Source organism: Colletotrichum spaethianum (genome assembly GCF_022836535.1).
Source record: "Colletotrichum spaethianum MAFF 239500 DNA, contig19, whole genome shotgun sequence".
Classification (NCBI taxonomy): domain Eukaryota; kingdom Fungi; phylum Ascomycota; class Sordariomycetes; order Glomerellales; family Glomerellaceae; genus Colletotrichum; species Colletotrichum spaethianum.
The window spans coordinates 521,681-535,175 of record NW_026054789.1 but is presented as its reverse complement, the minus strand read 5'-3'; the positions used below and the strand labels follow the sequence as shown (position 1 = coordinate 535,175).

Genomic DNA, 13,495 nt, shown 5'->3' with positions numbered 1-13,495 from the left:
GCCGGACAACCTTCTTCCCGTATGCAACCTCGTGTGCGCTTAGTTCGTTATCGTTGCGTGGACTCGCGGGTCGTTAGAGTTCGGTGTGACGGGGAGTCGATCGTGTTTGGTCGTCGTTCGGTTCTCGCGGGCAATCCGCTCTCGATTCCAGATGTTTAAGGGGAAAGTTAACGTTGGATCCCAAGCTCCAGCGGTTCCGCAGTGGAGTGCGACACGCCCGAAACGGGCTTATCGGATGGCCGATAAGCGTAAGCGAGCTAGACGCTGAACCGCCGCATGGATGAGTTTAGCCGACCCCCATTGTGTGGGGACCTCTGTCTTCAACGTCCGCTCGTCATCAACGCGACCGTCTCTCACCTTTGCTGCACCTAGGTTTCGTCTCAACCGCCTGCATCCGAGTCCCCGAACTTCCGATTACGCGCCCGATCAACCGAATTTGACAACGAAGTCCCAAATATGGCTTTGATCAACGGTGCCGTTCCGCGATGGGTGGCCGACCTGCAGTCACCTCCGGCTCCGAAGTCCAAAGTCCCGGGCATCTCTGACCCTCCAGGCTACCCGTCGCAAACTTCCGGCTCTAAAGTAAGCTTGTGCTTGGCCAGCGCTAGACTGCAGGCATGCTAACGTGATTTCATAGAAGCAGAAGGACCAAAAGATCCAGCCGCGCAAGCAACAGACACCCGAAGAGATGGATACCCTGAAGGTGAAGAAGGCCTGGGAGGTGGCGCTCGCGCCTGTCAAGAACCTGCCCATGACAGCCATCATGATGTACATGTCCGGCAATTCGCTCCAGATCTTCAGTATCATGATGGTCGTTATGGCGTTCAAGAACCCCCTCATGGGCCTCACCGCGGTCAACCAGGCGTTCGAGAGATTCGAATCGGAAACGAACAAGGGCAAGATGCTTCAGGTCAAGCTGGCGTACGTCGCTATGCAATTCGTAGCACTGGCCTTGGCGGTTTGGAAAGTCAACTCAATGGGTTTGCTACCGTAAGTACTCTCTTGATACGTGATGGAGCCATCACTAACATGACAGCAGAACAACACGATCAGATTGGTTGGCTTGGGAAGCTCAGCGAGAGCCTTTGGAGTCCTCTGTTCCCGCTTTGTAGACGGTGACATGAATTAAACCCAGCTTCCAAATCCCCAACAGCTTCGTTTTCTCTCTCAACTGCACGTTACCGTGAATAGTCCTGATACGTTTGATCTCCACTAGCGGTGGCTCTTGTTGGCGATATGTCTCTGCTGTCTTGGCCCGGCCACTTGTTCGCATTTCGTCGAGACATGTTTACTTCGCGAACCGCATGATACGGCTGGTCGCCGCCGTCCTCGATCAACCAATAATGAAACGGATCGAGAACACGCTCGTCTAGGATTCTCGGAATTGATAACCCCTGGATCTGCCTAGCTTCTTGTCTTCGGGTCCAAGGGCGATCGACAGCTACCATGCTATAAGGGGTGGCCTTTTCCTCATCAGGTTTCTCAACTACTCCTTGTTGATCCGGCAAGGCCCTTCCAGTGTTTTTTGCCGGTGCAGCTTTTGGTACTGATACCGATGGCTGGCATGGAATCCGGATCGACCGGCTTACAGGCGTTGCTGATCTCTTGGAAGTCGTATTGTTCATGATGTTCTAGAAATCGCTTAACATCTCTGCTAGACACAGTTAGAATGGCGGCCCACCTGCTGGCTCATTATGGTATGATTGATTGACTGTTGCTCTTGCCGGGCTATATTGCAATTCTCTTACTGGGACTTGACTCTGAAGCTTGTCCTAACAAGGGAGCTGTTGCTCTTATATCGTCGAGTCAACGCCATGTCTCCCTGCCGCGGTGGACGAGGTCCTGTGATAGCTGATGCCAAGCAAGTGATGAGGCTCGCTCCAGACTTTACAAGCCGTCAGAGATGCATCCCACCTGGCCATGTCCAGCAATAGCCTCCTCGGTAGAATCTACATACTCGTGAAGACTGTGAACTTGACAGGAGAGCAGAGTCTATACTAAAGACATAGTTCTGTTCGGTCAACTGACGTCTTTCTTCTCACCACAGGTGTATTCGATACCCTGATAGTAATCAATTCAAAAGAGGGGTTACCTAGACTTCACAAACAAAGACGCACGGAACGTAAGGGATGGCTCAGTCGTGATCCTAAAGAGTTGACTGCTAAGATTGTGCGACCAAGAGTCTGATGGTATCGTCTTCCCTGCAGCCACGCATACCACAACCGCTAGCGAAGCCGGATGCGGTCCCGGTCTTTGAGACTATTCTGACAACTCCAGTCCACCGGTCTATCGGAGTCGGGAGAGTCAACTGAAACAGAAGTGGGAGGAGGCTCCAACCGTCACTGAGACATCGGGCTAGGACGTACGGGGGGTACCGATCCACGACAACCGACTTTCTAAGGGATGACGAGCGAGCATGGAACACTTTCTGTTCTCGCTCACAGCAGAGGTTAAAGCACGTGAGAGTCAAAACAATAACAAACCCGTCGTATCTAGAAAAGCGCTAGTCTTGGTTACTGTTCAAGGTAACCTCGACCTTGCTTGCCTCGCGTGGGTCGCCATCTGATCCCCCTGGCCTGATCATCTGGTTCGACTTCCATCGATACATCTTTATCAAGAGTCCAGTCCAGACGATCTGCACCGAGATCGTTCTCGAACGCGAATAGCATATATGCTTAACAATCTGTATCTATATTTATCCAAGCGAGCCCCGAGAGAACTCCAACCGTCCTAATCCTGAAACTCAAGTGAGATATACTGATATCATTCCCGAACTCCTAAGCAAGCCCCAAAACGCCTCCAACCATAACCAATCATGAAGCGTCCTCCCTCGTCCGTCTCTCATTCCTCCACGTTGGTCCTTTCTTCACGATCACAAACAACATCGGACTCAACACCGCGCACAAGGCAGCCAGAAACGTAAATGACCACCCCCTTCCCATACCAGCGATCATGTACTCAATGACAGCCGTACCGACAGCGCCTAGGGCACACCTCACCAGGTTGTTGGCGGCCGTGGCGGTTGCAGGCGCATCCGGAAACAGATCCACGATCAAGGTATTCATGATGCTGAAGGACCCTGTGATGGTGAGCCCAATAACACTCTGCAAAACCAATGGCGCAGCGACGCTGGTCTCAATCTGCAAGACCCATCCGTACGCCACCAACGCAATGAGCCCAACCAAAACAGCCGGATAGACGGGCTGCAGGCGAGCCTTCTCGATTGGGAACTTGCTCAGGTCGTCGCCCCGTCGACGGTCGATGGTGAAGCCGATCTTTCGGGCGATGCGGCGATAGTTCCAGTCGAGAACGTAGCCTTGCCCCAAGCTGGCAACGACGCAGCCCGCACCATACGGAAGATAGCACAGGCCCAGCTCTAGATCGTTGAAGCCGTAGATCTCGCGGAATAAGGTGCCGAGGGTCGCGGCAACACAAATAAAGGCTACGTAGAGCAGGCTGTTGTAGGCAAGCACGACACCCATTTCCTTTTCGAAGATGATTTTCACGGAGCGGATGGGGTTTGGGAACCGAAGTTTGCGCTTTGGCTGGGCTTCCGTTGCTGTGGATTCGCTCCGGGATAAGGCGTTGGTGTTGTTGGCGCGTCTGCGGCGTCGGCGGCGAATGAGGTCAACAACGGGCCGGTTCCAAGGCTGTGCGGGGAGAGAGCCGTTGCCGACGACGTTGCGGCAGGTCTCCGGGGTGAAGAGGGCGTAGGGGATAAGCCATAGCCCAACCAACACTACGCAGAACCAAAAGATGGAGGCCCAGCCAAAGTATTGGGTCAAGACGCCGCCGAGAACAGGGCCTATAGTTGGGCCAACGTTGATTCCCGCTCCAACGATGCCCATGTACTTCCCACGCTCAGAGCTCATCGAGATATCAGCAACCATGGCGAATCCCAGCGCAATTGCCCCACTACTCCCACCACTCTGTAGCATCCGGAGGACCAGCAAAGCGGCGTAGTTGCGCTGCAAGGCCAAACCGATGCAGGCGACGAGGTAGATGCTAAACGCTACAAGAAACGCCGGACGGCGGCCGGCCATATCGCCAAAGTCGCCAAAGATGGTCGGGGATATGGCTTGGAGGATCATGTAAGAGGTGACTGTCAAGTTGACAAGAGCGACGGAGACGCCCAAGTCGTCGGCGATGGGGGCCAGAACCGGGTAGTAGATGTTTGCGGACATGGGCGGGACGAAGCAGGCGACAGAGGCCATGAAGGCAACCCAGCGTTTTGTCGGGGGCGAAAAAACGCTGTAAGCCGGGCCGCTGGGTTGACGAGTGAGGTTCTCGGGGTCTAATTCTCCAGAGAACGGCTCAGGCGCATCGTGTGAGGTTGCTTCATGTTGGTCTTTGTCGTTGGTGACTTCCGGTTCCGATATCGACGATACTGGGCGAATAGATGGCTCTGGGGAATCAGTGAGCGGGAGAGATCTATCTTGCTCCCTGTCCAGCCCCATTTCGTTTAATTCATCTTGTCCCATTCTCGTCCAAAGGGCATGCCAGTGCCAATCTTCGCTTCAGTGGAACGGTTGACTTGTCGTGCACAGTTGAAACGTAAGTAAACATCAACTAGCGATTCAAGATTGCTACTCAGGACTGTATTTAACCAAAGAGAGTGTATAGTTTAAATGTAGAATGACAGATGTTCCAATAGCAACATGGTCTGAAGGAGGAAAATACCTTGCCTTCGTGCAAAAGTCATGTCGTCCACATCTGTGAGCGGGACCAAATTCCCGCCCACGAGTGAATGATGTTAATTCCGCTCTAGATCGCCTCCACCCCCCTGGATAATCGGCACCTAGCCGACTACGGTCTGCAGTTTGCGGCTCCCGTGATTCGCCCGCACCGGCCTATGCCTCCACAAAAGCTCACCCGTTTTGGGCAGCTGGGTCGTATGGCATTTGACCGAGACTGGCATCTGGGACGCCTTCTCGGAGCGTTATCGGTGGAAGATTCTTTTGTGTAAGTAGCAGCAGCTAGAAGCCACTACAGATCCAAGATCTGCGTCGGCTTAGCATCGCAATGCCTCTTGAAACCGTCTAGTCGCTTGACTCGGACGGAGCCTGATGGCCGAGATCGGACAGCTTGACCTGAGTTTCGAGCCGATATCAGTGACCAACCTGTGTGAGGTCAGAGGTCGCTTGATCCTCGCCTACTGCATTACTCAATGTATAGCAGTCGCATAGACTTAAAAAATTTTGACCGAAGTTAGGAATTTGTAAATGATCACGGCAAGCTTAACGGCGCCGGTGTGGAGAATAGGTCGTGTGCCTCGCCGACGCCGATGCCGACCTGCCGATGCAGGCCGAACCCAGGCAAAGTTAACCCGCACCGCCACAACAAGCCCCCTATCTGGTCTGGAGACCAAGTGTGGCTGGTGCATTGGAGAGCCAAAGCCACGTCATTGGAGAACAGCTTTCCGGATCCCCAGCTTCAACGTCGAATGGCCACGAACCTGTACGACATTGCTGCTCTGTTATACTTAACGACTCGCGAGTAGCATGTACGCCGGACTCTGGTGACAGGAAACCCCGTTTAATTGCACACTCAAGTGCCGCAACGACCAGACTGCACCAGAATGGACATCACGCCAGAATTCAACGAGCTCCTGCGGAAGCGTAATGCGCCAATCGTCACCGAGAAGAAGCTCAGCCTCGAAGCGATTGACGGTTTTCTCAAAGAGGCTTACAGAATAGTCAGTGTCCGATCTGTGTCTCAACGAGGCCCGTCGTCTAACAACCCCAGAACCACCACATAACGAGCCTCCACAACGAACTCAAAGATGTTCGGCAAGCCTACCTCTCGACCGCGCAGCCGCGCAAGACGCACTTCCGACCGGGGAGCAACGCGAGCCAACCCCGTCACCTCACCGACCGCGACCGTGAAGAGGTCGATGCCAATGCGAAGCAGATGCTCCGTGAGCTAAACGCTAGCATTACCGCCCTCAAGGATGCGGAGCTGCTCCGCCGTGAGACGGAGACGGCCGTCATCCGCAAGAAGTACGCCCGCGGTCTGGGCGCGCTCGGTGCATGGGCTGCCGGCGCCGCCGCCGGTGGTGGTGCATCGAGCGACAGCGGGAAGACGGCGGAGCACCTGGCGGCCGAGGCCAAGGCGCGGACCATCGAGCAGCACCGCGACGAGGTCATCCAGTCGCTGAGGCAGGGGCTGCAGCTGTGCGGGAGGACGCAGCAGGATATGATGGAGGTGCGGCTGACGAGGGAGATGGAGAAGAACCGCAGCGTGCTGGCCAAGGCTGGGGGCGGAAGCGCGATGCCCGAGCTGGGAGGGTTCTACGAGTCGATGAGCAAGAGCGCCGCCGCGGCGAAGAGGCCGTCGAAGTCTGGGTTGCCGCCGGACGAGGGCGGGTCGTACAATCCGCAGGAAGACCTCACGGAAGAGCAGATTCAGTTGTTTGAGAAGGGCAACCAGGATATGCTGCAGCATTACAACAGCACGTTGGACAAAGTCAGGTATGTGGCGGCGGCAGAGCCCCAAACCCCCCCCCCCCCCCCCCCTGCACTAGCTGAGGGCATTCGGATCACTAACAACTGGGAATAGGACGGCCGAGAAGTCGTTGCTCGAGATCGCGGAGCTGCAGACGCTGCTCGTGGGCAACCTGGCGACGCAGTCGGCGCACATTGAGCAGCTCGTGGCGGACTCGGAGAATATTACGCAGGACGTCGGAGGCGGAAACAAGCAGCTCAAGAAGGCGACGCAGCGGCCCAGCGCGGCGAGGTACACGTTCTTCGCGTCGGCGGGGCTGTGCGCGTTTTTGATTCTCTGGGACTTGATAATATAACCGCCTTTGCGAGGCTTGACTAAGAGAAGACCTGCACCTCACGCAAGCTTGCTGAAATGGCCAGCGTGTGTCTCCGGATGAGTGTGAAGGACCCAAATGTAAAAGACCCAAACACTGCATCTCGCGGTTTACCCATCATCAATGTAGAATTGACTGGTCTGCGTTCGGAGTGAGGGTGCTGAGGCTATACCTGGAATACTTCGACCAGTGTCGGGGGCAAACTGCATAAGTCAATCAAGAGATGACGGAATTTCGTGCAGGTCAAGATGCCCATGCAATGGCCTTCACCGGCGGAGTTGGAGCTGAAACGGGCTACGGCTTGCTTCTTCTTTTTTTTTCATATGTCTAAATGTTGCATCCGAATTGAACCACTTCATGTCTGGATCACAGGTCAGTCCTTTTAGGAAGGAGGTTGGGACGGGTTGACATGTGAAATTATACTGTGTAGTTTTGTAGCGCGTCACATGCTGGCTAGAGAGCTTGGACCGGGGCCAGGTGACCTCCGATTTCAAGCCTTGTCGCCTCGAGGGCATGGTCGGTCTTTTATCTTGTAAACGCTAGGAACGGTGAGCCGCCTAAGCAAGAGTCCATCGGTGTTGCGGTGAGCTCGACCGGGTTCGATTGAGTTTGACATGGCGCATCGGCTTCTCCCCCGGTTGTCACCCGGGCTCTGGGTACGGAGCCGTTCGGCAGGTGTCTGGACGAAGCTGTTGCGACGCGAGCTCCTGATTGGCGCTGTTAATAGCATCTGACATGCGAAACAGAACTCGGTACTTGCGGCGTTTGAGTACATGGGATTGTTGGCACCGAGGAATGGCACCGAGGAATGGCCCCATACTCTGATGTTCTCAATGATATCGAAAGGGGGTTTGTTCTCTCTAGACACAGCTGTGGGATGAACGTTGGAATTCCGTCTCATCAAAACTCGCTGCATCGGTCGATTCGTATATCATGTATTAGATGGGACGACCTCAGCCTGTTCTGGGGGTTTGGCACAGTCCGCCCGCCTCATCCGACGTTGAGTTCTGAGAGAGCACACTTCGGAACAGACAGCCCAATGGCCTGTGCACAAAAAGCCCCCCAGACACAGCAAAAACCCAAAGTGAACCATGTGTCGAGTCGTGAGCCGTTTCTGGCGGCAATAGCAGAGTCATGGTCATGGGGTTTGTCCCGAGACCTCGGTCCACTCCGCAACAGTGACCTCACAGCTGTCATTTTCGTAGCTGGGGGGGGGGGGGGGGGGGGGGGGGGGAAGTTGGGGGAAGCTCCGGGGGGCCGACAGGCAGAGGATAAGAAGAAGGCGCATTCCCCCGCGCATTGCGACGGGGCTGACATTGAACCTGGAGAGCGCAGATTTTCCCCGATCGTAGCCCGATACTTGGTCGGTTCACTCTCGGCATCTTGCATTGTCTAGACTATTGCTCCCAACTCGCATCCCCGTCCTCGACAAATCCCAGCTACTTACTTATCTTTATTTACCTCACTGGGTGTTGCTCTGTGACCAAATCGACAATCTATTTCTGCAAGGAAAACCCGCCTGTCCGCTACCGTTTCGAGCAACGAGTTACGAAATACCTGCCCGCACTTTGTGGATACGGGCTCGTCACGCAGAAGTCAGAAACTTGACGCAAAGTATCTTTGCCAAGATTCCTCTGCTTGTTTTTCGAGCCATTCTCCCCTGCCTCCCATACTCAGGAAGCGTCCGAGCAAAATACCACAAACAAGCCCCCGTAACGAGGCCCGTTGCCCTGCCCTGCATTGGCATCCGCATCCGCATCCCGCATCCCGCACGCCTATTTTCTGCAGCACCAGCATCTGCAACTGCAACTGCATCTCCCCCAACCGCAACTCAACCCTGCAACTCCTGGCGCGTCAGACGAGACACTCGGCGAGACATAGGCTTTGAACCCATCTGAGCAGCAGCTTTCCAGCTCGGGTACATCCTTAGCTCCCACCAGAACCAGCCCCCCCAGGTAAGCAGAGCAAGCCCCGTGTCAATGTACCTTTCCACCCCTCTCTGCCCCCGTCCCCCGTTGCCCGTTCCCCGTCTCCGTCACTCACCTTCCATGACACCACGCTGCACTGTACGCACCACTTTCTGTTTGTAACCTCTCCCCTCACCTCCCTGTTCCCTGACGTCCTAGCTGGAGCCCGTTGGATGGAGGCGCATGTCCGCTTCCACTTCCCCGTCCAACTTGGAAAGGTTCCAGACACGGGCTGACGGGCAACGGGTTGGCGCCTGTAATCGCAAAGCTTCCCATTCGCCCGTCTAAATCGTACCACTATGGATTGATGCCATAATAGTAACCACCCCCAGACAGACCGGGCCACCGAGACCCTTTATTATTCCAGCACCCGCCTTGACTCGTTCCCTCTCTTTCACGAAAGAGAAGCTCCGACACTGAAAATGCCCGGTGATTCCTCCTCCTCTTCAACATCATCACCTTCTTCTTCCTCTTCTCCTCAGACCAACTCTACCCTTTCGAGAATACGCAACATCGCATCACACATCATGGCGCCCGTTACGACAACAAGTTTCCCCGCCAGCACGGTGCCCCAAGCTCCCGAGGATCCCCTCTTCGGCTTGATGGCTGCCTACAGGGCCGACGAGAGCAAGGACAAGGTCGACCTGGTGCGCTGGCCCTTGATGCTCCCCGAGGGCAAGCTACGACAGCTTGCCCCTCCTACATAATCACCACTACTGCTGACACGCCTGCCTCGTATTTAGGGAATTGGAGCTTACCGCGATGACAATGCGAAGCCTTGGGTGCTCCCCGTCGTCAAGAAGGTGCGTCAACGTTCTCCTTTCTGCGAAACCTCATCATCTGATGCTGCTGCCGCCGTTGTCGCGCTTGGGTTATGTTTTGTGCTGTCGCGGCCCCTCCGGCCTCCAACAACAAAGAAAAGCTCGGCTGCGTCACACGCAGCAGCAGCATGCATCTATTTTTTGATGAGGATTCCCCTCATCCACCATTCCCCCCTCCCTCCACCATCATACCCCCTTATCCACCCCCGCTGACCCCGCCATGATGCAACACTACAGGCCGACGAGATCCTTCGCAATGACCCCGAGCTGAACCACGAATATGCCCCCATCGCCGGTATTCCCGCCTTCACTGGCAAGGCCAACGAGCTGATGCTCGGCGCCGATTCGCCTGCCATCCGTGAGAAGCGCACCACCTCCGTTCAGACCATCTCCGGCACCGGCGCCGTTCACCTTGGCGCCCTTTTCCTCGCAAAATTCTACAAGGGCAACCGCACCGTCTACATTTCCAACCCGACCTGGGCCAACCATAACCAGATCTTCGGCAACGTCGGCCTGCCCATCGCCCAGTACCCCTACTTCTCCAAGCAGACAAAGGGCCTTGACTTTGAGGGTCTCAAGTCCGCCCTCTCCTCCGCCCCCGAGCGCTCCATCATCCTCCTCCATGCATGCGCCCACAACCCTACCGGTGTCGACCCGACACAAGAACAGTGGAAGGAGATCGCCGCTCTGATGCGCCAGAAGAACCACTTCCCCTTCTTCGACTGTGCCTACCAGGGCTTCGCGTCAGGCAATCTCGCCCAGGATGCTTGGGCTGTGCGCTACTTCATCGAGCAGGGCTTTGAGCTGCTCATCGCCCAGAGCTTCGCAAAGAACTTTGGCCTCTACGGCGAGCGCGCCGGATGCTTCCACTTCGTCACCGCACCCGCATCCGACGCCGCCCAGACGACCTCCCGCATCGCCTCACAACTCGCCATCTTGCAGCGCTCCGAGATCTCCAACCCGCCGCTGTACGGTGCTCGCGTTGCTGCGACGGTTCTCAACTCCCCCGAGCTGTTCGCCGAGTGGGAGGACAACCTGCGTACCATGTCCGGCCGCATCATTGAGATGCGCAAGGTCCTGCGCGCCAAGCTCGAGGAGCTCGGCACGCCCGGCACGTGGAACCACATCACCGACCAGATCGGCATGTTCAGCTTCACGGGTCTGTCCGAGGCTCAGGTGCTGAAGCTGCGCTCCGACGCGCACGTCTACATGACCAAGAACGGTCGCATCAGCATGGCTGGTCTCAACACGAGGAACGTCGATTACTTTGCCAAGGCGGTCGACAAGGTCGTCCGCGAGACGCAGTAAAGTGCGCTTTGTGATTTGTAGGAATGTAAACCTGGTAGATCTGAGCGTCAAATGCGGCTCAACGGCATGGGACCCGGGACTGGAATGTCCTGGCATGATATATATGGTCATCGCACCAACGGATGATGAAAGACATGCGGCCGGAGATGGAAGGAAAAAGGATTCTAGATTTCCTAGTTCTGAAGTAATCAACCATCCCCTCTTGGTATTCTCGCGCGCGAATACTTTCCGGCTTCTACGTGATCTGGCGATGGGTGCATGTGCTAGGCAACCGCTGGTTGCTTACAACTTACATGCCGATATCGCGAGCAACCGGATTTTCGTTCCTGTTAGTGGGAGAGGGCGTTGTCAAGACTCTACATCCCCCGCTGTCGCATGTCTACTTACCATCCGCCGAAGGCTGCCCTGTCTATTTCGATGCACTGGTCGTGGGAGACAGCTCACCGTGAGCCCATGCTTTTGAACATTTGCCCTCTGAGTCGGTGATGCGGAGCGAGCTAGGCTCTTGACTGACGTGTGCTGTTCCGAAGGCCTGTCACCCAACGCCTGCTCGATTTCCTACTTCAAGGCCGGAAAGCAATGTGCTCAACCGTTGATGAGAATAGGTGGGCGGGTGCCGTGGTCTTTGGGTCTTTATGAAGGAGAGTTTTTTCGGGCCGTCGATGTGAACCTTGGTGCACTGAACAAAGTCGATATCCATATTGTCGTCGAGCTCGACCTCCAAGGCGTGCGCAGTGTTTGTCCGTGTCGATGGGCCCATGCAAGGGTTTCCGGTCGACTCCGGAGTCACTCGGGCCAAGGTCCCACCGGCGGCCCGCCAGTTCTCAACCGACCATGTCTCTGAGCCGAGGATGCCAAGTCCACCGACGAGCTCTCATGTAATAGTGCTGACCAAAGGCCCTTCCTTTTCGTCGTCGTTGGCAGGTGTCTCTTCAGCCTTCAAGGTTCGGTGTCGTCAACGGCGTTACTGCGATTTGTTTGCCTTCTCTTTTCGGTCGTTCCATCAGGTCACTCAGCGAAGAGGATTCCAGGGAGAAGAGAGAAAAGAGAATCCTCCCACGAGATGAGGGAAACCCACGTCGTTTTGAGAGTTCAGGGACGACGTCCCGATTATCTAGTCCCAATGGCTCGTGGCAATCGGCCCTTCTCTCGGGTCTTTACGGCTAACAGTGTCCCCGCCCTCCCGCAATGCCGGCAGAAGAAGAGGGTGTGGTCGATGCCCTCCCCCTGCTCGCGCGGGCGAGTTTTGTGGGGGTTGACGAGGACTCGGTTTCTCCCGCGTGTGCCTTTTTGACGAGCGACTAACCCTCGGCGTCTCGCCTCGCGTAGTTGCAAGATGCCCCGGTTCACGCCAAGTCGACAAGCCAATGGGGTAATGGCGGAAGAGCGAAGCTTGAGATTCCCCGGGGTTCGAGCTCTTGCCGGCTTGATTTGGCGGAGGTCTTGACCCGTATCTGGGGCTCTTGGCCGAGTCAAAAGGACGGCCGCACGCCCTCCCCAATGGAATCCCGGCGGTGTTTCCCCGCAAAGTCTTGTTTCCCGGATCAATGAGATGGAAGATGGGACTGTGTGCTGGGTCGTACAAGTTAGGCTCGGCTGCGCCCGACTGTGCAAGCGTACCGTTCTGGCATCTCTTCGATAGCACCCGGTCTGGTCGACCGCGGTTTCAAACAGATTCTCCCCCTGCGAGAGTTCGTTGGCAAAGGGTGAAAGAGGTTCCAACCTAGATAGCTCCGACGGATCGCTAACGATGCGACGCTGCTGTTCTCAAATCAGATAAGGCCAGGTCGGAGTAAGAGGCCTTGGGGAGCTCTGAGTCCGGGTTGCATCTGTGCGGGTTGTCAACCACACCATCGGTACCATGCTAAACATAGGTAGGGCAAAAGTTCTGGAGGATTGAGCGAGCTCTTCGGATGCAGGCCACATGTACACGGCCGGGCAACAGTCGTGTCAATCATTTCCCACCGGGTCGCTCCAAGGCTAATCCAATATCTACCCGCCTCACGCTTTGCCCAGATACGGCCAGAAAGTCAGCATCGCACACGTCCCCCAAGACATAGGATTGTTGTGGTTTCCCTGCTTTCTCGGCGTACTCTGTCGATGATGTCTCAGCTAGGCGAGCTGTGCCGCCTTACTGCAGCAAGCATGGCTCTCGGTACGAAGCCGCATGAGCATTTTCAGCTACGTTTGGACCTCATTGCTTGTTCGTGTCAATTCAAGATATTTGGCACTTGGCTAAGCGTGATCAATAACGAAAAGGGATGGCGTGGCATGTCGGGCCCTTTTGTCCCCTTCATAGTTTGAAGCCATCTCGAAGTACTCCAATTCTCAGCGTATAGTCCACTTAGCTCGTCTAAACGACAAGTTCAGAGACTCGCCGTCTCCGAAGCCAGTAGAGAGAAAAACCATTGTGCTCACGACTGCCCCCCAACCCGTGTGGCCTCGGAGTTCCGCACAATAGCCTCGGCGCATAGGATGATCTCGCTTATGGTGCTCCCGAATGACCGAATCCGGTCAAGTTGCCATCCTCCTAATGATGAGCACGCCGCCAAGCACCATCCTTTGGAAAACCAAACTCGATA

General features: G+C 55.7%; 4 protein-coding genes across 4 annotated transcripts; 3 read left to right on the top strand and 1 right to left on the bottom strand.

Moving 5' to 3' along the window:
* Window positions 1-456: 456 nt before the first annotated feature.
* ColSpa_07570 (ER membrane protein complex subunit 4) lies at window positions 457-1,112 on the top strand (the record flags this gene model as incomplete). The annotated part of the gene is made up of 3 exons (XM_049273782.1): window positions 457-582; window positions 638-990; window positions 1,040-1,112. 3 exons carry the CDS (start codon window positions 457-459, stop codon window positions 1,110-1,112), a joined length of 552 nt encoding a protein of 183 aa, XP_049129739.1.
* Window positions 1,113-2,813: 1,701 nt separating this feature from the next.
* On the bottom strand, window positions 2,814-4,214 carry ColSpa_07569 (itaconate transport protein; the record flags this gene model as incomplete). The annotated part of the gene is made up of 1 exon (XM_049273781.1): window positions 2,814-4,214. The coding sequence occupies one exon, from the start codon at window positions 4,212-4,214 to the stop codon at window positions 2,814-2,816; it is 1,401 nt and encodes a 466-aa protein (XP_049129738.1).
* A 1,364-nt stretch (window positions 4,215-5,578) lies between these two features.
* On the top strand, window positions 5,579-6,799 carry ColSpa_07568 (syntaxin-6; the record flags this gene model as incomplete). The annotated part of the gene is made up of 3 exons (XM_049273780.1): window positions 5,579-5,695; window positions 5,746-6,470; window positions 6,559-6,799. 3 exons carry the CDS (start codon window positions 5,579-5,581, stop codon window positions 6,797-6,799), a joined length of 1,083 nt encoding a protein of 360 aa, XP_049129737.1.
* Window positions 6,800-9,311: 2,512 nt separating this feature from the next.
* ColSpa_07567 (aspartate aminotransferase, cytoplasmic) lies at window positions 9,312-10,913 on the top strand (the record flags this gene model as incomplete). The annotated part of the gene is made up of 3 exons (XM_049273779.1): window positions 9,312-9,431; window positions 9,528-9,587; window positions 9,843-10,913. The coding sequence occupies 3 exons, from the start codon at window positions 9,312-9,314 to the stop codon at window positions 10,911-10,913; spliced, it is 1,251 nt and encodes a 416-aa protein (XP_049129736.1).
* Window positions 10,914-13,495: the final 2,582 nt, after the last annotated feature.